The following is a 25,386-nucleotide window of genomic DNA, read 5'->3' on the forward strand; positions in this document are numbered from 1 at the left end:
TCTTCAAATGATCTCCTCAGCTTAGCTATGTCATTGGTTTTTAGCTGAGAGTGGGGGAAGTGAATGTCAATGTTACAAATCATTTGTGTTACTTTGTTTGCTAACCTTTTGTGAGACTCAAAATTTACAGTTGAAATAACTTTACGGTAGATTTTATATGCCCTACCTCTATGAGTCACCTGTTCACATATCTAGCCAAGGAGCTGCTTGGCAAGTGACCCATGCTGTTTTCAGTGGGGCATGTCTATCATACAGTGAAAGCAGAAGGTAATTAAAGTGATGTGCCTTATCATCAACAGATATTGAACAGTGTGTCGTGGCATACAGAAAGCATCCGCAATGAAGTCATCCATCTTTATGTTTTTAAAATCACCGAAAGTGACAGTTTTTGGTTTATATTTGCAGATTTGAGTGAATATACAACATATACAGCATTATGATAGGAAATTCCAGGAATGGGTAGTTGTTCATGTGCTATGATCTTGTTGGGATCGTTTGTTACTAAACTGTGGGAAGTCAGCGTGGTACGTCAGTCCTAAGGGCTATATCATCTTGTTGCAAAATGTAAAAATGTTGGTCAGTTACGTGGTCTCATTGATGCATTTTAGGTTGTTGGTGTAAAGTCTCCTAATACCAAAATATGTTCATATCTTGGGCCTAGATCTACCAGGATATCCTCTAGACTCACAGCATGAACTGTTTGAGGGAGTTTGTATACCATACCCAAAAGAATCCTCATTAAGCTCCATGCTCTGATGCTTATAAGCATTACCAGCAAAGAATGTGTTAACTGGCTGTTGGATTAACTGTCTGTCCCTATGAATAATGTTGTTACTGGTTTCCAAAGCCCACAAACGTAGCATATGTTGTCCAGTTTCAACAAACATGAACTCAGGTTTAGCAGAGTAGATGAAATGTCGTATGGCTTTTAGTGCCGGGATATTCCAGGATGGGTTCGGCTCGCCAGGTGCAGGTCTTTCTATTTGACACCCGTAGGTGACCTGCGCATCATGATGGGGATGAAATGATGATGAAGACAACACATACACCCAGCCCCTGTACCGTAGGAATTAACCAATTAAGGTTAAAATCCCCGACCCGGCCGGGAATCAAACCCGGGACCCTCTGAACCGAAGGCCAGTACGCTGACTGTTCAGCCAACAAGTCAGACAAGCAGAGTAGATGTTCTGCATTTGGTTAACTATTTTATGCTTTAAAATCATTACGTACATACAAACATATACCTACCCAAGTTTTCCCTCATATACTGTACTCTTATTTTATTTTACATGTTTAAATAATTTGTATTATTATAGATTACTGAAATTAAACAAATTTTATATATCTTATATGTTATGAAATACTGTATGAAACATGGTGAAATATCTTTATAGCACTATAAGTTGCTGAACATTCACTTTATTTTAACAATGTTGGTTTTACCTGCCATTTCGTTATCTGATGAAGGGTTCAGTCCCAGGTAGGCTGGTTATGTCTATTGTATGTCCATTTAACATGTTGAGTGCCGGACCAAAATTTGTGGGTTTGGTGTCTACTGCAGTTTCTAAAAAAAATTTAATACATCGCACTGACACAGATAGGTCTTATGGCGACAATGGGATAGGAAGGGCCTAGGAGTGGGAAAGAAGCAGCTGTGGCCTTAATGAAGTTACAGCCCCAGCATTTGCCTGGTGTGAAATTGGAAAACCACAGAAAACCATTTTCTGGGCTGCTGACAGTGGGGTTCTAACCCACTATCTCCCGGATGCAAGCTCACAGCTGCGCGACCCTAACCGCATGGCCAACTCGCCCGGTGTCTAGTGCAGTGAGCTAATAGCATCATGTTACTCCCTGGTGCCAAAATGTTCACAGGCTTAACCAAGCAAAAGATCGCTGAAACGACGATATATTAGGTTAATTTACTATCTATATTTGATCAAATAGTGCAACCCTGAATGTGGTCGTATTGGTCATTACAAATTGTACACATACATGCACCCCCATACGAGGTCACACTTATACAGTAGCTAATGTCCCTATGCTCGGCCATACTTACCGTTTCCTTTGAAGGGGTGCATTATTTATGTCGTTAATTATGAGGGACTTGTCGACTTGTTCATAATATGAGCTTGCTATACATGAAGTGTTAATTTTAATGCCATATTTTTGGGCTATCCATGGGAGATAATCTCTGTCACCAGGGAACCATACATTCCTCTCTGGCCATATTACAGCCTGGTGTCTTCACTTCATGAAATCAGTTTTCTATCATGTTCACAAGGGGCTGTATTTTGTGTCATTTGGCTACCTGATGCTTGTTGTTGGAAAAATGACAGAATGTCAAGAATAACTGAAACCTGTTTCTGAACATATAGAAAACAGTCTTATCAATCCAGTAACATGCAAAGGATGGCAGTTGGGACAAGACCCATCCACAAGCAAAAACCGAGGAATTTCCTCATTTTGTCCGATGTTGTGTCCACCCATTCATTAAGCTGGTTCGATTTACTTAAATGCTTAGTCATTAAAACATGTTGAGCATTATGGTTTGTTTCCTCTACCATTACATTTATTACTTCATCCATAACAAACAATAAATGACATAGGGTGAGGCTTCGGAATCATTAGCCATCCCTGTGCCTCTGTCCTTGAAAAAGAATGTCACGCTGAGCTCCAATGCAAGGTTCTCACTTGTTGTTGTTGTTCCTGGCTGTTCCTTGTGTTGAAACCGCATCCTCATTTTCACTTTGAGGTTCACTTTCAGCACTTCCTGAATTGTCACTACTTTCTACAATCACATCATCTGTACTTGGTTCAAAATATCTGTAACTACATTCTTCATCATTGTCCGACTTGTTCTATAAATCATCCAGACTGTCTCTAATAAGCCTTTTACTGCTCAATTTACTCATGCTGATTTAAAGGTAGTAATGAATAAACTAACACATGCAAAGTAAACTAACAGTACTGCACACTTACACGAACAATCCACAAGATAGACAATGACTTTGTCACCTTACAAAAGCACTCCTGATGTACCCGTACGAGATCACAACAAAGCAGGAATTGAAACATTGCGCCGAAAAGGGATCTAACAGACATTTTTACCGAAAGTGAAGTTTCATTTTTTTAAAATTTTTTTTTTGCTAGTTGCTTTATGTTGCGCCGACACAGATAGGTCTTATAGCAACGATGGGACAGGGAAGGGCTGGGAGTGGGAAGGAAGCGGCCGTGGCCTTAATTAAGGTACAGCCCCAGCATTTGCCTGGTGTGAAAATGGGAAACTACAGAAAACCATCTTCAGGGCTGCTGACAGTGGGGTTCGAACCTACTATCTCCCGAATACTGGATACTGGCCGCACTTAAGCGACTGCAGCTATCGAGCTTGGTAAGTGAAGTTTCATCGGAATAAGGATCTATATAGACGTTCCTGCATAGTGTTGTAGTCATGTGGAAGAATTTGGAACTTGTTGCTGTGCTAGGGTGGAGAACTTCTGTCTCGAGCAGAAAAGGGGTCTTACTCTAGTCCAAGATGGCATTTTTCGCAATTAACTCATAATATAGATTTTGGTAGTTAGACCCCTATTCGGCACATTGCTTCAATTGACGAATGAAAGGTGGACTTACTTAAATAGATGGCCAGCAGATGGCAGGAAGAGGCTTTATACATTTTTGAAACACACTCTTACTGCGCACCCAAATGGGTTCACATACTTCTCAATTTCAAACAAATGTATGACCCCATATAGGAATACAACTTTCAAGAAACCAAGTGCTCTCACGTATCCAAATGGGGTCACTTGGCACTCAACGTGTTAAGAGAATTATTTCAGGTATTAAATAACATAGTTGTAACAACCCACTGTTCTTTACTTGCAGCCAGTAACCACCTTGGATCATTATGTTGTGTATGAGGAACCTGAGAAGTTGCAGCCACATTCAAAACTGCAAGTCACTATTAATGCTTATACCTATTGGGGAACTTCACCCCAGGTGCGAGTGCTCCTACACTCTCCACCATCAGTTCCTTCTCAGCCAACTAATCCTAGAGTCTTTGTGTCATATGTTAGGAGTCCAATAAAAGGAGATCAGGTAAGTACAAATTCCAAGTAATTACTTTTCTCCCTAGGAAGTTAAAAAATAATAAGCTCTCTTTAACTTTGATTACTCCAGATACATTCAATTGAAAATATAAGGGAAGGGAACAAGCAAGTGTTAAATTAAGGCACACGGTATAGAAAGATTAGAAGCATGGAAAGGAACTTGTAGGAGGATAAATACAATGACAAGTCAGTACAGGAAGAGGGAGCAACAGAGACAGGAATCAAAGACAAAAATGAAAACACAAATAGACAAGGACAGTCACCACATCTTCACACAGATTGGCTTTCTCCTCATCAGTCTCAGTTCTTTTACACCTGATTCTTCTCATTCTCCAATGAGCTTGTTTCTACTTCCCAGCTTCATCAGCCCTTTTCTTAGGGCCTGTACTACGACTGTCAGATAAACAGCCAGATACGTAGGCTGCAGTTTTGCAAACTAGAAGTTAAATATTTTCTTGCGTACTACCAACGGATTTTAACTACGGTATTGTAATGCGGAAGATGTAGTAACATTTTTATTGGGTTGGTAATAAGGTTACTGAAAATATAGTGAAATTTAGCGCGGTGGTATACGTGATCCGTGGTGTTTTCGTTTGTTCAGCTCTATTCCTTTTGAAATTTTATTACTATAATCCAATATCAGACTCTTATTAAGCTATAATGTGGAAGTCCAGGTCAGAAACAGAATTAGGACTGAAACATCCACATACGAAGAAATGTTAAAATTAATTAACTGTATAACGAAACTGAAATTGTTATAGAAAATAAAAAGACTGAAAATGTAACCTGGACGCAAAAGTTAAGATTCAGGTTATGTATCTTTTTTGTCTAGTACTATTTACGAGGTTGCGCGTTACGACGAAAGTAAAGTTTATATTCGTAATTAATGCCACTGATGCAGCGTGGGATCATTCATTTTATTATTAATTCAAAAATTGTTTGCTAATTGAATAAGTAGTTAGTTTCTTTCCTTTCAATACAACGTGAGAATAGTAACTGGCAAGCATTTATCTCACTTTAGCGTAAATACTTTTGTAGCAAGTTCTTATGAAGTAAAAGAAATATAACCTCCTTAACATCCTCATTCGACGGACGAATCGCCATGAACAACGTCGTATACCTTTACTCCATATGTGCGTCGCGGATAGATTTGACACGCATTTTAATGATTAGGAAATGTGTGCTATCACCTCTAGTACCCTACCGACTACCATTTACAAGGTAAAAAAACGTTAGACTATTGGGACTCGAACCCACGAAAAATTGCTTATTAGCAAACTTCGCTGCCCTAACGACCACGGCTACCCATGAAACTTGTGGTTGACTGCTTGTGTACTACTGATATACTCAGTAGCAAAAACTTGCTAGCTTGGGAAATCTTTAAGAATTCTGTGATAGCTGGACATGAAGCATGACATACTTTATAAATATATACATAAATTACATTGTAACAACTTAATTTCGCAAAGCATCATGCAGATGTAGATTCATCTTGATGAGTAGCCATCTTGATTCTTTACAGTGGCGTCCCCGATAGAGCCAAGTCCCAGATAAGAGCGTTAACAGCCTCTCCAACTTCGGCATAGCTATACTCGAGAATATTTTCCCAGATTGCACATAAACGAAAGTCGTAGTACGCGGTTTCAACCGAACTTCCAGATAAATGTCCAAACTGCCAAATAAATTTATACCGCACTTTTATCTGGCTGTCGTAGTACAGGCCCTTAGTCTTTTACCACCTGTATTCACCTTTATGTTTGATCTCTTCTGTGTTGGTGGCTTCCTAATGAAACTGGGGAGCAGAAAAGAGCTCGTCAGGGGCTAAGAACTGGGATTGAAGAGGAGAGAGCCAATCTATGTGAAGATGACAGTGTAGGAAGATGAAGATACTGCCCTTGTCCTTTTCAGTTAACATGTTTGTCCTGTTGCTCCTTCCTTCCACACTGACCTATCATTGTCTTTATCCTTATTTTCATTTTCATGTTCCTATCTTTCTCTATATGATTTGAATTATCAACTACAAATACTTGTCACATCCATGACTTACATCCAAGTCCATGTAATCCTTTGTATAGTCATTGGTATTCAATACAAACTTGTAAAGATGATGATCATGATGTACAAGCTAATTCTGCACCATGACCTTAAAATTGAACTCTTTTGTCTAAAGGTTTGAATATTTCACTTGCTTTGTCATCAAGTATTTCAACAAGGATTCACACTTAATTGAGATAAAGCCTGTATCCGAAGTCCAGCTCTGTGGCTGAGTGAGCAGCATATTGGCTGTCAGTGCTCAGAGCCCCAAGTTCGATTCCCAGCCGAGACATGGGATTATAATCGAAAATGGTTAATTCCTGTGGTGTGAACACTGGATGTTTCTATTATCTCCACCATTCTTGCAACTCACACACATTCTCAACTGCAATAAATGCAGTATCCTGTGCAGGACAAATGCCAGCCACCCTCATCAGAGGGTCTGCTTTTACACCAGGCTAGCAATAGCAACACATAATTATTACATACAATATATTGTATTTGAAAATGATTACCTTATACTATATATCAAATCCAACTCACTTCCTTTGTGTCAAACAGGACATAGAGGCTGCATTTCGATGGGATCCTCCCACACATCCCAATGGAGTCATAGAGGGATATCATGTCAACTGCTGGTTCATCGCACGAGACCAGAGGCAACACACCTGTGACTCATACCACCTGGACCTGAACAAATTGGAGTATACTGCCAATAATCTGAGGAGAAATTCTACATATTACTTCCAGGTTAAAGAAAATTAAATCAGTCAAATTGAGATATAATTGCTTAGTGACTTTCTTTACATGTCAAAGCTCTATTCAATGAACTATTCTAGAACAACCCTGGTCTTAATTACACAGTGCTCTCATTTTATGAGAAAACTTTGCATCATTCTGCTGCCAACTGACTTCTTGCTCTCCCGACCACAGAATGTGAGACCAGGTGTACAAAAGATCTCAGCAGTTAGTTGCTTTTTAGAATTGAACCAGAAAATGTGTGTACTATTGCTTGTGTATTAACCCTCTTGGAGCCAGGAGCCGATCTGGTCGGCCACTCACCATCAGCTGGAAGAGGCCAGAGTTCCGCCTCCACTCTACTACAGTACTGTAAAGTGCCAGGCCGTTTTTAGTGGAAATACATGTACTTTAATATTTGCGTATATTTACTGATGTATGGCAAATACTGACAAGAAATTTTCTACGTATCGACTACATAGAATAAACAACTTATTTAGAGTGATATAAAGAATCAGAAATGTTTGATTGGTGATTTATAGTTGTCGATAATGTTTTTTTAGGAATAGAGAAACATTTTCGCACTTTCTCTCTCAATATCTACTTTGAAAAAATCATTTACAGTACAAAAGAATATACGTAATGATGTATAATGTAATTCTAAATACAATTCTTAAGAATAAATAATTTGAATGAGAAAAATAAAAACATAAAAAATAAAACTCCAAACATATGTCACTAGTAAAAAGAAGACCATTTTACTCACCAAAAATATTTACGTATATGTACCGATGTATGACAAATACTGACAAGAAATTTTCTACATACGGACAACATAGTATGAAAATAATTCTGAATAATTAAAAATTAATAGTTGATATTACAGTTTTGTTTTCCGCAAAAACCTTTTCTCGTTTTCGGTTCTAGTATCTATTTGAAATAGAATTTTACAATACGATAGAATATATGTAATTTAAAATCTATGGCGCTAATGCCCTAATTTGCTTTGGCCTGCCAAGCAGCCGCTACTCAGTCCAAAGACATGCAGTTTACAAGCTGACGCATGGTCAGTGTGACGAATCCTCTCGGTCATTATCCTTGGTTTTCTAGACCGGGCTCTCTTCCCCCCACTCACCTTCAGATATCTCCTCGATTGCAATCACTTAGGGTTACTTAGGTTTAGTGGACCTCGAACCAACCCTCAGGTCCATGTAAAAATTCTTGACCTGGCCTGGAATCGAACCTATGACCTCCGGGTGAGAGGCAGGCATGCTACACTTGGCCCACAGAAACCGGCATTTACGTAATGATAGAGGACTATATGTGACTATAAGGTTTAGGAGAGAGAAAGTGAAAAGTAAACTGAAGTATGATATGGGCGGAGAATCACACAGAGGGGCATGTTTAGGTCCAAGAAGTTCCACGAATGAGATTGAGGAATGTTGTCGAATTCATTGGGAGAAATTTCCACAAAATGTTCTCCAGAGACATTATCATCATCACCATCTTTGTTATCACTAATTTCATCTAGCACCATGTTCACAGTAGCTTTAGTGCCGTTAGAAACAAATGAACATCTCTTCTTTAGCTGCCCTGATTCCGGGGGCGTGTCCAGTATAATTTCTTCGCTACTCTCTGAACTAAATTCACTATTGCTATCCAATAAATCACCCGCGTTAACTTTGCATTGTTCCAAATACTGCATTAATTTATCGTCATCAATTCCTGCTGAAAAAATATCACAGGACCCACTTGCCATTTTACTGTTACAAATCCACTCACTGCAAGGAGCCATCTTTTACTGACCGGTTAGCGGTTTTTGTAAACACAGGAAACAACTCTAATGAAAGCTATAACACCCTCTTAGAACTGCCAAATCAAAGTCAGGCACACAATAACTTGTAGCCCTTTTACTATAGGTTCTCACAAATGTATGCACGTCACTATAGGTTGCCTCAAAATTATGTATATCACAGAATTTTAAGCCGGCCAATGTAATCGGCTCTGACAACTTCCGACTGGATTTTTAAAGGCTGACCTGATCGGCTTTGGCAATTTAAAGGGCGGGTGCTCACACTACCGCTTGGCTCCAAAAGGGTTAAGTAACCAACTAAAAAATTAAGTATACAGTTGAATAAATTTATTTGGTGGAAAGTTACTTGGAAAAGGATAACTATGGAAGATGCATTTGGAGATTTTCTCAAAAATATCCTGATTCTAGCATTCCTACAAAATCTTACTATTTTGAAATTGATGAACAGGTTGCATACAACAGGTTCAGTGATATATAGAAGAAGCAGGAAAACACATTTTAATTGAAGATAAACTTCGGGATATTCAGGCGTAGTTAGAAGTAAGTCTCAGAAAATCACTTAATTGTCTAGCACAGGAAACAAACATACCCATGGGATCAGCCCATAAAGCAACAAGAAAGCTGAAAATTTGGCCATATGAAATAAGGCTTTTGCTGGAACTCATCAAACAGATTTTTCTGCAAGAATTGGTTTAATGAAAGTGTTTACAATGGAAATTTAGATCCACAGCTAATGTTTATGTCTGATGAGGCATGGTTTTATCTTTCTGGACATGTAAAAAAATTCTCAACATGTGTAAAAGTGGAGTACTGAGAAACCACATATTGTACAGGAAATGCATGCCATTAAAATAGGAGTATGGTGTGCAGTAAGCATGCATTGGATAATTGGGTCTGTATTTTTTTTGATGACTGCATGAATTCAGATGTTTATCTGAGAATAATTTTGCATCCATTTTTTTAATCAGGACAATGCCACAGCCCATAACGCTCTTAATTCTACAGATATTTTATGCACAATTTTTGATGACCGGATAATTAGTACAAGTTTATGGTCCTCTAGATCAGCTGAACTAACTTTATTATCTTTGGGGAACCCTGATGGGCAAAGTTTACCAAAATTATCCTCATACTATAGAAGTACTGAAGGCCATAATAACATGAGCAATACAGTCTATTACCAAAGCAGAATTACAGAAACTGGCAAATAATCTGTTTAAACAATGTGAGGGATATCTGAAATAAATGGTGGGTAATAAACCTGTATACATGTACAGTATTTTTAATAATGATTTACATTCATGGACTTTCTTTTATTTGATACTTGCCAGTAGTAATGAAACACACTCCCTGCCCAGTGCAAGCATAACACAGGGAAATATGAGCCAGACTTGTAATCTAGTTTCTTCCTTCTGTGCACCTGTCATCCTACGCTGCAATTTGGAGAGCAAGTGTCGGCTGGCAACTGAATGATGAGAAGTTTCCTCATAAAATGACACTGTATAATAACTTCAAGATTTGAAAGTACATTCACACAGTAAAATTTATTGTTATTTTTCTTTTCCTTTTTTTCTTTTTTTACATATTACATGGTGCTTGCTTTCCAATATTAGTTGTCATTGTTGTCATTTGTCTTCACCTCAGACAGGTAGTACAAGAGGTTATATCTTTCTTGACCACCATGTTGACCATTTGTAATATTCACTGACTACACCAATGACTACACCTTATGACCACCTACGTAACATGATGTAGGACCATTTTTGCCTGCAGAACCATGGCCTCTCAGCAAGGCATTGATTCCGTGAGGTATCTGGTACTACAAGCACAACAGTGGGGGGCAGTGGCTATATAGCATGAACCCGCTTCTCCAAGTCAAATCACAAATGTTTAATGGGGTTGATATTGGACCCACAGCATTAAATCATTAAAGCAAATTCACTATCATGTACCTCAAATCAGTCCTTCAAACTCCCGACAGAGTGGCATAGTGCAGTGTCCTGTTGGAAGTGGCCATCATCATCAGGGAACACTGTTGACATGAATGAATGGACTTGGTTCCCAATTACGTCCAGATACAGTATAACTGTTATGAATTGGTGTACTGGAATAATGGGCCCCAGTGTATCCTATGAAAACATCGCCCAGATCATCACACCACCTTCATTATCCTGTCTCTGTCTGACTGTGCAACCACACACCATAGACTCTGATGGAAATTGGTGTATATATGCTCTTGGCCATCGACGTGATGAACTAGGAATCTGGATTCATCGAACCAGCCTACTTTTTCCCAGTCATCCACAGTCCAGTGCTGATGATTTCGTGCCTACCTCATGTGCTGCTTTTGATGGATTGGAGTCGGGACTGGGGTTTGACTGTGTCGTTGTCTCTGAAGTTCCACGATGAACTGTGTGTTGGAAAACTTTGATCTATTTATCACCATTGTACTTGTTGGTGATTTCTCTGTGATCCCACGGTCACTCAAAAGAATGCGTGACAACCTCCACTGGCCTCTGACATCAATGATCCACTGTTGACACACAGCTGGATGATGCATCATTGTTGGCCCATCGTTACACTACTTTTGACACATGTTCACAACAGCCCACAAGTCACACCGTTTCAGAGTTGCTAGTACCAATGCTCTGTGCCATCACAATTTTCCCTCTATCATACACGGAAAGATCTGCCGCTTATCCCATTCTGACACCATAGATGCTACTAATAGCAAGCCTGTAGACCTCACCTGTGGGTATATAATATGCTGCCAGCATGTTATGTGTTACTCTCCCTGCTTCAGGCACACTAAATGTTCCCAGGTCAAGATGGTCATAAAGTAATGGCATATTAGTGTATATCGTCCATAACAATAGTCTTTAAATGCAATTCTCATTTTATGTTATATCCATGGAGCAGTGATTCCCAACCTTTGAAGTGTCAGGGCCCTCTTGATATACTTTCTTTGATTGGGAGACTCCCATAAAATATTTGCATAATTTAACTTATTAAATGTTTTCTGAAACAATATGATTGCAAAACTGACCTTTGGAGAGAGCAGACATCTTGAGAATGACAGGTGCAATTTCCAGTGAAACACTGGGAGCTACTAACCCAATTCAACCACAATCTATGAACCCAGAAAATAATTTCTATATTAATTAAATTTTCTAGGTATTTTGAAACTTGTGTGTTTTCTTCTCTTGCATGTTGAAGTTATAGGCTCATCACTATTCTGTCTAGCAAACCCAGTTTTAACCATTGATCGATATTTTCATTAACTTGGATAATCACAATCACTGAAAGAAGCAATATTTAACCACAATATACAACAAAACAACTTACCATGACACAATGAACATGAAAAAAAAAGTTATCTCAAATGATTTTTTTTTATTACTAAAAGAGAAAGTGGGGGTTAGGTGGGGCATGAAATGAAATCATGTTTGCCTTTGAAAAGGGATTCAGAACATAACTGTGCTGTGCTTGTAGCCAGCTAACAGTACTGGCACATGTATAAAATTTAAAAAATGAGAAACAGAGAATATGATAATATAAACCATCATTCATGGAAACCCATTTGGTTGTTCCCATAGATCCCCAGAGTTCCACGGACCATGGGTTGGGAACAATGCAAAGAAATATCAAACCCCTAGAGTTCCATGGACCATGGGTTGGGAACAATGCAAAGAAATATCACACCCCTTAAGTTATTCTGTATTAGACCTAAACAAAGAAATGAAAATCAGATCTGTGACAACAGCTTTCTCACAAAAACCAAAGCAATGTAAATACTATACACAATAGTGAAGTTGAACAATGTCACCAGAAACAGACCAGTATTTCAGATTCCTGTGGATTATCAAACTGGTGGAAAAGTGAATCTAAACCCTTAAAGGGTTTTTATCCACTGCATTGTGTCAACTTTCATTTTCATCTATTTACAGTTTTGTTCAAATATATATTAATCCAGTAAAGCCTGTGTCCACTACATTTCATCCACTCATCCACTTTCATTTTCGTCCACTCATGTTCATCCACGATTTGTGATAATAATAATAATAATAATAATAATAATAATAATAATAATAATAATAATAATAATAATAATAATAATAATAATAATAATAATGTCCCGGGCATGACGTTAAACTGCGTCCACAAACCGAGTGACCACCGGTATAAGTGGTCCTCCTCTACCAAGTGCCAACGGCCTCTTCGGAGAGCGGATGAGCGGGTAGAGGTTCAGGGCACTCTCTTGCCCTTGGGGTGGGAAACTGCCCCTAAAGGCAGAAGAGCCACTAGATGGCCAACGGCATAGGATAATAATAAACCCAGTAGCGTCTGTTCACCTATTTGGTGCGGCAACTGGTCAGCGTCTGTACTCCGAGTTGGAGCGGCTGCCTCAGAAAACCTTCAGGAACTCACCCACCTGATTGTACTCCGATCCCTCGGGATCAACCCAATCGCTTGAGAACAAGCACACCATGATTCGTGCAAGTAAGAACAACATTACTCCAGGTGGTAACCAATCCACCCGCCAACTGAAAACGAAGGCGGCAACCGGCCACTCGGATTCTGGAGGAGCCGGGCTGACACGAAAGAGAGAGTCGGAGCTCTCTGGCAAACTTCCCACTAAAACGCCCTTCTACATCGGCACGCTAAACGTAAACACACTCCTACAAGTAGGCAAACTTCTCAGATTAACATCAGAATTAGATCAGCAAAAAATCCAGCTACTCGCCGTACAAGAGACCAGATTCACTGAGTCGGAGACGTCAGAATATGGTAACTACCGCATTTTCAAGAGCAAAACTACAGGAACAGTAGGAAAAGCCACACCAATGTTAGGCTTGGCCTTTTTCGTACACAAAAAGATCGTGAACTCCGTAGAAGAGATCATACCCGTAAACAACAGACTAATGACCTTACGACTTCGCTGTGCAAATCGCCACTACACCTTTGTAAATGCCCACGCACCCACCAACGACTGCAAAGATCAGAAACAAACAGAAAACTTCTGGAACAAACTTGAAACCACACTCATCAAAATACCTGAAAAAGACAGCATCATTCTCCTCGGTGATTTCAACGGTAAAATTCGTAAAGAAAAGTGCTACAGAAAAACCGCAGGAAGATTCTCAGCACACGAAAAGACCAACAAAAATGGCAAATGCCTCATCGAGCTCTGTCAACAACACGACCTGAAAATCATGTCAACATCCCTACGGAAAAACCCCAATAAGCTCTTCACATGGGAATCACCCAACACCTGCTGCGGCAAACACCAGATTGATCATGTCGCCATCTCCTTCCCAGCACAAAAAGAAGTACACAACGTTCAAGTCCGCAGAGGAGCCAACATTGACTCGGACCATCATCTAACAAGAATCATAGTGAAATTTACCCCAAAACGCTTCTACCAGAAATCCAAGGCAAACAAAAAATTGGACACAGCACAAATAAAAACATCAAATCTCCAGGAAACATGGGAAAAAATCCCAACCAAACCTTGGAACGAATTCCACGACAAAATCATGAAGAGTGCATCAGAGCAAATCCCACTACGGAAAAAGAGCAGACACCCGTTTTGTAACACCGAATGTGACCAAGCCATATTGAATAGAAAAAAACGCATACCAGAAGTTCATCAGCAACCGTACACCTGAAAACGAAGAAAAATTCCACGAAGTCCGCAGACAGACCTCTAAACTCTTCAGACAAACCAAGAGGAAATACCTGGAGGACCAACTGAAGTCGGCCGAACAGGACTTCCGCAACTACAACACCAGAGATTTTTGCAGCGTCTTCCGCAACAGATTAAATGGGTACACGCCCAAGAACCTCTGCTTCAGAAAACAAAACGGAAAATTGGCACTCACAGATGACGAAAACACCAAGGAACTCGCGAGATACTTCAAGTCACTACTCAACTGCCCAGAACCAACGGAGAGGTTTCCACTTAAACCCCACCCGAACCCAAACCCAGACTCATCCCCACCTACACAAGAGGAAATACACCGACACATACAACGACTGAAAAACAACAAGGCATCCGGAGACGACGGCATCATAGCAGAGCTTCTTAAACATCTAGGAAAGAATTCTCTCCAAGAACTCACACAAATCATACAAGAAATTTGGACAACGGAAAGACTACCAGAAAATTGGACAAACGCCCTCCTCGTTCCACTTCACAAAAAAGGTGACCGACAGATGTGAACAATTACAGGGGAATTTCCCTGGTGCAAGTCACATACAAAATCCTCTCTGCAGTCCTCCTCCAAAGAACACAGGAACAACTAGAACCACTCATAGGTGAATACCAAGCGGGCTTCAGGCCCCACAGATCCTGTGCAGAACAGATACTCAACCTGAAAACCATCTTGAAACTACGACACACAAGAAAACAACCCACAATCTGCACCTTCGTGGACTTCCAGAAAGCATACGACTCCACTGACCGGCAATCTCTCTTCCAAACACTGAGTGAGTATGGACTGGACAACAAGACTCAAAAAATCATCAGACTAACTCTCACCAACACAACCTCCCAAGTAAAATTCATGGGAAATATATCTGAAAAATTTCAGATAAAAACCGGTGTCCGACAAGGAGATGGACTCTCCCCACTACTCTTTAACATAGCCCTGGACAAAATCATGAGAGAATGGGAACAAGCTCTAAAAGCTCAAGGAAATTGGCAATCATTAAGTATGACAAGAAGACATGTAAAAATCTCCTGTCTCGCTTTCGCAGATGATCTCGCGATCCTTGCAACAAACGAACAACAGGCAATCAGCCAAATCAAAACTCTCAAGAAATGCTCAGAAAAATTCGGCCTACAAATCTCCTTCTCAAAAACCAAGGTCATGTGCAACCACTGCAGCCTCCAGAATTTGAACACGAAATTTGGCACAATCGAAAAAGTAACTGAGTTCCGATATCTCGGATAAATTATAGTACCAACAGGAAAAGAACAGAAGGCCCTCAAGGTCCGCATCCAGAAAATGAAGAGAGCCCTCGGCCGAACACAAAACATTTACAACAAAAAATGCCTTTCAATCTTCACCAAAATTCGACATTACAACACTGTGATCAAACCTGAAATACTATACGCGAGTGAAACACTGGATCTCCACAGGAAAACAGTACTCGAAGACATCCTGAAAGAGGGACGTAAAATCATCAGAAAAATTCTCGGCCCAAAACTGACTGACGAAGGATATAGACTGCAATCTCGTACAAAAACCGAGGAGCTCTCAAAACTTGCGGCCGACATCAGAAAAAGACGCCTGAAATTTTATGGACACATCAAACGCCTTCCAGAAAACAGACTGACAAGAATCTTACTTGAGGCAACAGAAAACATCAAAACAAATAGGTGGACAACGGAAATCCGCCAAGACCTGGAAAAATCAGGAATCAAAGTGGCCGACATCACTAACCGAACCTGCTACAGAACGAAAATCAACAAGTGGGAAGTAGAGTCAGAGAGAAACCACAAGAAGAAGACAGGAGCTAAGTGGACAGAAGAACGAAGAACCACGATGAGAGAAAAATTGAAGGCTGCCTGGCAAAGAAGGAAATGCACAACTTCTAAGTGAGCTTTGCGTGATCAGTTTTCTGGTCTTTTTCGCATCTAATAATAATAATAATAATAATAATAATAATAATAATAATAATAATAATAATAATAATAATAATAATAATAATAATAATAATAATAATAATAATAATAATAATAACAACAATATCAATAACAATAATAATAGGTAGGGACCCGCTTCTGAGGCAACCCTGCCCAGGGAGTGGCGCCCCTGCCTATGTGAGTCCCAGAGCACACTGACCTGATGTGTATCATCTGGTAAGGGTCCCAGCTTAGGGTTATGAGTGAAGACCTCAACGACAGTGAAGGCGGAGATGAAGATCATTGGTACAGCGGAACTGGCGGAAGAGGCACCCTTGCCTTTTGGGATAGTAATAAAAAGCCTGTTTAAAATCCAGGTGCGTCTGAGTGGTATCCACCGACTTCCTGGTCCGCGTCTGACACCTTGTGGGTGCAGCGGCAATACCAAGCTCCAGGAACTAACAATCCCTGGTTCTAAGCACCCAGCACTGCTGGATCTCCTATTACAAGCCAAACATGATTCGTGAGCATAGTAACAACATTACCCCAGGTGGTACCCAATCCACCCATCGCATTGAGACGGCAACCAGGCTTTCGGATTCTGGGAAGCCTGGACAACCACGAAAACATGGGAGAGAGTTGTAGCTCTCTGGTAAACTATCCCACAAAACCCCCACATACATTGGTTCATTCAATATCAACACTTTGATACAACCAGGAAAATTACTAAATTTAGTCACAGAACTTGATCGGCAAAAAATTCTTATCCTTGCCCTGCAGGAAACTCGATTTACTGATGATGCCACATTGAATTATGGAAATTACCATATATTCAAAAGTAAAACAGACCAAAAGAATCTAAATACGACCCCTTTATTTGGTATGAGCTTCGTAGTACATAAAAGTATACTAAACTCGATCCAAGAAGTTAATTCCATCAACCATCACCTAATGACCATGAGGATTCAGTGTGCCAATAAAAAATATACATTAATAAATGCACACGCCCCTACAAATATAGACAATAAGAAGAATCCCCAAAACGTGGACAAATTTTGGAACAAACTTGGAAAGGTAATATCAAAAATTCCAAAGGATGACATCAAAATCCTCTTAGGTGATTTCAATGCACAAATCGGCCGAGGAAAGGAACACAGGAAAACTGTCGGATTCTACCCGGCACACAAATTTACCAACAAAAACGGTTCAAGACTCATTGAACTATGTCAACAGCGCAACCTTAAAATCATGTCCGCATCCCTCAGGAAGCATCCCAGGAAACAAAAAACCTGGAGGTCTCCCAGTGAATCCATCGGCGAATTTCAGATTGATCATGTAGCTATCTCATATCCGCTACAGAAAGAGGTACATGATGTACAAGTGAGAAGAGGAGCAAACATTGACTCTGATCACTATCTCACAAGAGTTAAAGTAGAATTTACTCCAAGAAAATACCACCCGAAGAAAATCCAACAACAGAAATTTGACATAAAAAGGATTCCTGTTATGGATCTAAAAGAAGCATGGGAAAATCAACCAGTGAAAACATGGGAAGAATTCCACAACAAAATCATACAGAAGGCACGAGAAAGGGTACCCTTAAAAAGGAATACAAAACACCCCTGGTGGAACTCAACATGCAATCAAGCCCTAGAGATAAGAAAATTTGTGTTTCAGAAATACAACAGTAGAAAATCCCAAAAAACTCAATGAGAATTTTATAAGACCGGAAAACAAGTATCCAAAACCATCAGGCAAGAAAAAAGAAAGCACCTGAAAGAACAACTGGACTCGATTGAAGAAAACTTAAGAAACCACAACACAAGGGATTTCTACAGAACATTCACAGAAAAAATCCAAGGATACATTCCACAGAACTTATGTTTCAGGAAACAAGACAGAAAATTGGCGCTTACTAATAAAGAAAACTGCCAAGAACTTGCACGGTACTTCTCAGAACTTCTTAACTGCCCCGAACCTGCTGAAAGATTTCTTGAAGAAGCATCTAGTTTCACTCACCCAGAATCACCTCCACCAAACCAGGAAGAAATTCAGAGCCACATTAAACGACTAAAGAACAACAGAACCTCAGGAAGAGACAGGATTGTTGCAGAATTCCTTAAGAATCTTGGTCCAAATTCACTCAAGGAATTTACAGAAATCATACAGAGAATCTGGAAAGACGAAAAACTCCCAGAAGACTGGAAATGTGCCTTGATTCACCCACATCGCAAAAAAGGAGACAAAACTGATGTCAACAACTATAGGGAAATCTCCTTCCTTGAAGTCGGCTACAAAATTTTCTCTGCATGCCTGTTTAAAAGAATACAAGAACAACTAGAGCATAAGATTGGTGAATATCAAGCTGGGTTCTGCCCTCACAGATCGTGCATTGAACAGATCTTCAACCTCAAAACCGGTCTAAAATTCAGGGCCCTCAGAAACCTTCCAATCATCTTTACCTTCTTAGATTTCAAGAAGGCTTATGATTCAATTGATCGCCAATCTCTGTTCAGCATCCTGAAAGAACAGGGACTAGACTCCAAAACACTAAACTTGACCAAACAGATCCTCACTGACACGAAGTCAAGAGTGAAATTCATGGGAGAAATCTCAGATGAATTCCTGATAAAAACTGGTGTCTGGCAAGGAGATGGACTGTCACCCCTCCTCTTCAACCTCGTTCTAGATAAGGTGATGAGGGAATGGGAAAAAGAACTGAAAGCACAAAATACATGGAACCCAGTAAACATTGGGACACAAAAGAACAAGCTTGAAATTCCATGCTTAGCCTTCGCAGATGACCTGGGCCTTTTGTCCAGCGATGAAGAAAGTTGAAATTCTCCAAGAATGTGCCAGAAAGGTCGGATGTCATATCTCCTTCCAGAAAACTGAATTTTTCTGTGCAAAACTAGACATCCATAGTCTGAATACAAAATACGGACAAATCAACAGAGCCCCTCACTTCAAATACCTGGGCAAAATCCTCGAACCAACTGGAGAAGAGAAAATTGCCCAAAACAACCGTGTCCAAAAACACAGAAGAGCTTATGGGAGAACAAGAGAAATCTACAACAAAAAATGTATGTCTCTCCACGTTAAGATTAAACTTTATAATACTGTAATCAAACCTGAGACTTTATATACAGGGGAAACACTAAGGCTTCATAGAAAGGGCGAGCTGGAAAATACCCTAAAAGAAAAGTGAAAAATCCTGAGGAAAATTTTAGGACCAAGACACACGGGAGAAGGGTACCGCCTCCAAACCCGGAAATTCACAGAAAAATTATCCAATATTGTGGCAGACCTCAGGAAAAGAAGGCTAAAATTTTATGGTCATGTTAAGAGACTTCCAGAAACCAGACTAACCCACCAAGTTCTTGAAAGAGTTGATAAACTGAAAAAATTTCCTTGGATACAACAAACAAAAGTGGACATGAAGAATGCACAAATTCAACCTGAAGAAATGTTGAATTGATATATATAGAAAGAAAATTGACAAGTGGGAAGTTACTCCAGAGAATGAAGTACCAAAAAGAGCAGGTACCAAGTGGATGGAAGAAAGGAAGAGGATCTTTAGTTAACAGATGAAAGCATCCTGGATCCTCTGCAAATGAAATAAAAAATAAAGTTTCATGTGTTCCGAAAGGACCCATCCATGCATAATAATAATAATAATAATAATAATAATAATAATAATAATAATAATAATAATAATAATAATAATAATAATAATTTTTATTTTTGAGAGGGAGTGTGGAAAATCTTTCATAAGACGCTTGTGAGGGTCCGCACTCAACAAGTGTGTGGAGATTCTTACCCACTAAAAACCACACTCCCTTTTCCCACAACATTTATCTCCGGCCCGGAAACCGCTCTCGCATTACTTCAGGGCGGATGTCGTGCTTAATGCATCTTGTGCTTCATCTTCCTTCTTCTGCTTTACTGTCTGTCGTAATTGTCCAGGTCCTTCTTCTTCTGACGCAGAATATTTTCTACGTAGACTGCCACCTGGTCCCAAGATTCTTGACTTCGTAGCATTACTGACACGATCCCTTCTGGCATCAATTCTCCCTGCATAACTTCTAAGCATCTTCTTTGTGGCAGCCAATGAACACACACAAAGAAAGTATGTAATACGTCATCGATATCACCGCAGTATATGCACACCGGACTAGTTGCTAGCCCTAGCCTATGAAGGAATTTTCGGAAGTATCCATGACTTGTCAAGAACTGTGTGAGATAGTAGTTCACTTCACCATGATTTCGGGCAACCCATATGCCCAGAGAAGGTATCAGTCTTTTCGTCCATTTCCCTCTAGAATCATCTTCCCATCTTGTTTGCCATCGTTGCATTCTGCGACTAAGAGCCAAAGCCTTTGCCCTTTTCCTTCCTAGCTCTTCTTGTGTAAGCCAAATTTCTTGTCTTTCGAAGGCCAACAAGTCAATAGGAGCTACTGCTGCTACTACTAGAATCGCAGGTTCTGATACTGTGCGATATGCACAAGCAATTCATAAAGCTGCTCTCCATTGTACAGCCGCAATTCTTCTCCGATATTTCACATTTTTTAACGATTCAGCCCAAATTTCTGAACCGTATAGCAGTATCGATTGAACAGTCGACATGAGAAGCCGCCTTTTACTAGATTTCGGCCCCTTGATATTTCCCATGAGTCTACTCAGTCCAGTCATGGTTTTCGCTGCCTTATCTGTTACCCGTTGGATGTGGTCCCAATATGTAAGCTTAGTATCAAGCGTTACACCAAGATATTTTGTGCTCCTAGTTGTTTCGATGGCTATCTGCCCGATCTGCATCGGTACAACAGTATTGATCCTTTTCCTCGTCAGGAGGACAATTTCTGTTTTGTGATCTGCGAGTTCTAACTTGTAATTTATCATCCATTCTTTGACACGTCGCATCACCTAATTCAATTTAAATTGAGCCAGCTCTAGGTTACGGGTTACTATCAGAGCAGCCACATCATCAGCACAACCCACAAGTTTTACATCTTCTGGCATCTCCAGCCGTAACAAACCATCATACATGATATTCCAAAGGTGTGGTCCAAGAATTGAGCCTTGCGCTGCACCAGCTGTGAGCCGTTTTCTTCTCTGACCATCTTCCATGTCATATAACAATGTACAGTCTTTCAAATAGTCTCACAGTATGTACATGAGATATTCTGGTAGGTTGAAAGTTTCTTGTAGAGCTTCCAAAATATCACTCCATCTTGCCGAGTTGAAAGCATTTTTAACATCTAGAGTCACAAGAAGCGTCAGCAGTCCGATTCACTTCACCATGATTTCGGGCAACCCATATGCCCAGAGAAGGTATCAGTCTTTTCGTCCATTTCCCTCTAGAATCATCTTCCCATCTTGTTTGCCATCGTTGCATTCTGCGACTAAGAGCCAAAGCCTTTGCCCTTTTCCTTCCTAGCTCTTCTTGTGTGAGCCAAATTTCTTGTTTTTCGAAGGCCAACAAGTCAATAGGAGCTACTGCTGCTACTACTAGAATCGCAGGTTCTGATACTGTGCGATATGCATAAGCAATTCATAAAGCTGCTCTCCATTGTACAGCCACAATTCTTGTCCGATATTTCACATTTTTTAACGATTCAGCCCAAATTTCTGAACCGTATAGCAGTATCGATTGAACAGTCGACATGAGAAGCCGCCTTTTACTAGATTTCGGCCCCTTGATATTTCCCATGAGTCTACTCAGTCCAGTCATGGTTTTCGCTGCCTTATCTGTTACCCGTTGGATGTGGTCCCAATATGTAAGCTGCTAGTATTCCGATTAGCTGGTGACTTATCTGACAAACAACATGGATTTCGCAGAGGTCACCCAATGCTAGATGCTGTGAAGGAAGTGGTGAAGACAACAGAACGAGCTCAAATGGGTACTGGAATAATGGTCCCAAGTGTATCCCATGAAAACATCACCCACATTGTTGTTATTATTATTATTATTATTATTATTATTATTATTATTATTATTATTATTATTATTATTATTATTATTATTATTATTATAATATAATTTGCTGGGGCCATCAAGGACCACGTTAAGTCTTGTTGCATTTGACACTGAAATTGGCCTTCTTTAGAGCCCAAACTTCCCTCATTCTTTGTGAGTGGGCCTGCTTACACTCCTCTGTCCAAGGGGCACCGTGTCTTCTCTTCGGTTGCTCGTCTCGGTTTAGCCCGTTCGTCAATATTTTCTTACGGAAGAGATCTCTGTTAAGGGCATCTTCAGCTGAGATATGTAGCATTTGCAGGTCTTCTTTGATATTTCTAAACCAGGCAATTGTGGTTTTGGGGTTTGAATCAAAAAAGTGAAAGATTTCTTTAGTTAACTTTCTTCCGTCCATTCTTTTCAGATGACCGTAAAATCGTGCCCGTCTTTTTCTGATTCTGTCAGTAATTTTCTTTTTTTTGCTGTAGAGTTCCTTGTTGGATCTCTTTTGATGGATTCCATTTCTGTACTTTGATCCCAAGATTCCTCTCACAATTTTGCGTTCTCTTTTCTCCAGTTCTTCAAGGAGTCCTTTGTTGGCATTTAGAGACAGGGTTTTGGCTGCATATAGAACTACTGGCTTCAGAACTGTTTCATAGTGACGTATCTTGGTGTTTTGGGGAAGGCATTTTTTGTTGTAGATTGTGCGGGATGTTTGGTAGGCTATTTCCAGTTTGCGTACTCGCTCCTGAAGTGCTTCTTTGTCCAGTCCATTCTTCATGATGATCTCACCCAGGTATTTGAATTTGTTTCTGCAAACCAGTTTGTTCGGCAATTTCCTTTAAAATTTCAACTTGAGCTCTAGCGGTTTCTATGTCGTTTGAGAGAACAGCAATATCATCGGCAAATGCTAAGCAGTCTGTTGCTATCCCCTTGGATTTGGTTCCTATTCTCAATGGACTGTAGTTGGTTTCCTGTAATCTCACCCGCCAGATTCTGATGATCTTTTCAAGAACACAGTTGAAGAGTATCGGGGATAGCCCATCACCTTGTCGGACTCCTGTTTTGATGTCAAAGGAATGCGAAAGACATCCATGGAACTTCACCTTGGATTCTGTATCGGTCAGAGTGGCTCTAATTAATGCCAGCAGTTTCAAATCAACCCCATATTCATTTAAGATGTTTAGCAGGACATCCCGGTCAATGGAGTCGTACGCTTTCTTAAAGTCCACAAAGACAGACACATACTGCTTGGGCCTTAGTGTACAATATCTAATGATCGTTTTGAGATTTTGGATCTGTTCAGCTGTTGAATGACCTTTTCTGAACCCTCCTTGGTATTCACCTATTTGATGTTCGACTTGTGCTTCCAAACGCTCCAGGATGGCAAGTGATAGAATTTTGTAAGTCACGAGTAGCAAAGATATTCCTCTGTAGTTGTTGATGTTCTTCATGCTGCCTTTTTTGTGTAATGGATGGATCAAAGCTATTTTCCAATCTTCGGGTAGGGTCTCCTTGTTCCAAATTTCTTCTATTTGCTTTTGCAAGATATCAAGTGATTCCTCTGGGGCATATTTCCATAGTTCTGCTATTACTGAGTCTTCCCCAGGCGCTTTGTTATTTTTGAGACGGGCAATGTGGCACTTGATTTCATCTCTGCCGGGTGGTCTGGAATCTGGCTACCTAAATAAGGATTCTTTGATCTCAATGGCGCTTTGCGGTTTAGAGCAATTAAGTAAATTCTTGAAGTAATATGCCAGAATGCTGCAATTTTCTTCATTTGACGTCGCCAGTGTGCCGTCCTTTCACTCAAAGCATAGAGATGGTGGTTTATAGCCAGCGAGTTTGCGTTTGAAGGCTCTGTAGTACTCTCTGCTTTCATTCTTCCTAAAGTTTTGTTCTATCTTTTCAATGAGAGATTTTTCGTATTTACGTTTCTCAGTTCTGAACACCCTAGCTGCTTGGGCATGTTGGGTTTTGTAGGTTTCCCAATCATTTTCTGATTTTGTAGAGTAGTACTGTTTCCACGCATTGTTTCTTTCTTGGAGGACTGATTCGCAGGTACCATTCCACCAGGCATGCTTTTTGCTTCTCTTGATTTCTGCAACGTCTTTGGCGGCCTCAACAAGGAGACTTTTGGCGTTGTTAAAGTTACAGTCATTTGGGCTAGCCTTCTCCTGGAACTCCTCAACCCTTTGCCGAAGTTTATCATTGTCGAAGCGTGTGATCTGTTTGGTTGTCTTCCTTGTGTTTGTGGGAATTGGTTTGAATTTGATAAGAGACATATAATGATCTGAGGCCACATTGATGCCTTTCTTTACCTTGACATTCATAATCTCAGGGCTGTTTCTCCTGGAGATTGCAACATGATCAATTTGGAACTCTCCGAGAGCTTGGACGGGAGAACGCCAAGTCATTTGCTTTCTGGGTAGATGGCGAAAGTGGGTCGACATGACCTGCAGGTTGTGATTTTCGCAAATGGACACCAGTCTTTTGCCGTTGGGATTGGTTCTCTTGTGAGCAGGGTAATTTCCTATAACTTTCTTGTACTTCTGTTCACGACCTAGTTGGGCATTGAAGTCACCCAAAAGAAGCTTGACATGGTGTTTGGGGATTTTGTTTAATTTTTCATCCAGTAGGTCCCAGAAATTATCAACTTCGTCTGGATCAGACTTGTTCTTATCGTTTGTAGGAGCATGTGCGTTAACTAGGGCATAGGTTTTGTTTGCGCATTTAATTGTGAGTATAGACAATCTGTCATTCACAGGTTCATTATTTGCAACTGATTTAAGAATCTTGGTTCTAACAGCAAACGCGGTTCCAAGCATCACAGCTCCATTGAGGATTCCTCTTTGCGCTTTGCTCTTGAAAAATCGGTAGCCTTTGGATTCAAAAATCTCTTCATCTGGGTACCTTGTTTCCTGTAGGCCATTATGGATATCTGATTTTCGTGAAGAGCTTTGGTGAGGGTTTTCAGCTTGCCAGTTTGTGTAAAAAGTTGCTAGAAAGGTTTTAGATTTTGGCCTGAGTTTTTGACTCTTCGAGGTACACCGAGATGCTCCGACTCGTCTCTTGCATGTTGTCGAGTCTCCCCCAGAATCCGAACGAGGCT

The 25,386-nt window shown here is 40.2% G+C and overlaps 1 protein-coding gene across 1 annotated transcript in view; it reads left to right on the forward strand.

The window, feature by feature from the left end:
* The window catches only part of sev (sevenless), a 368,918-nt gene that overhangs the window by 218,567 nt on the left and 124,965 nt on the right, over window positions 1-25,386 (forward strand). The window contains exons 19-20 of the mRNA XM_068226275.1: window positions 3,880-4,092; window positions 6,699-6,887. Of these exons, the coding sequence (XP_068082376.1) occupies window positions 3,880-4,092; window positions 6,699-6,887 (402 nt within the window). The remainder of the gene's footprint in view (window positions 1-3,879; window positions 4,093-6,698; window positions 6,888-25,386) is intronic.

Source organism: Anabrus simplex, chromosome 1 (assembly GCF_040414725.1).
Source record: "Anabrus simplex isolate iqAnaSimp1 chromosome 1, ASM4041472v1, whole genome shotgun sequence".
In the NCBI taxonomy this organism is placed as follows: Eukaryota; Metazoa; Arthropoda; class Insecta; order Orthoptera; family Tettigoniidae; genus Anabrus; species Anabrus simplex.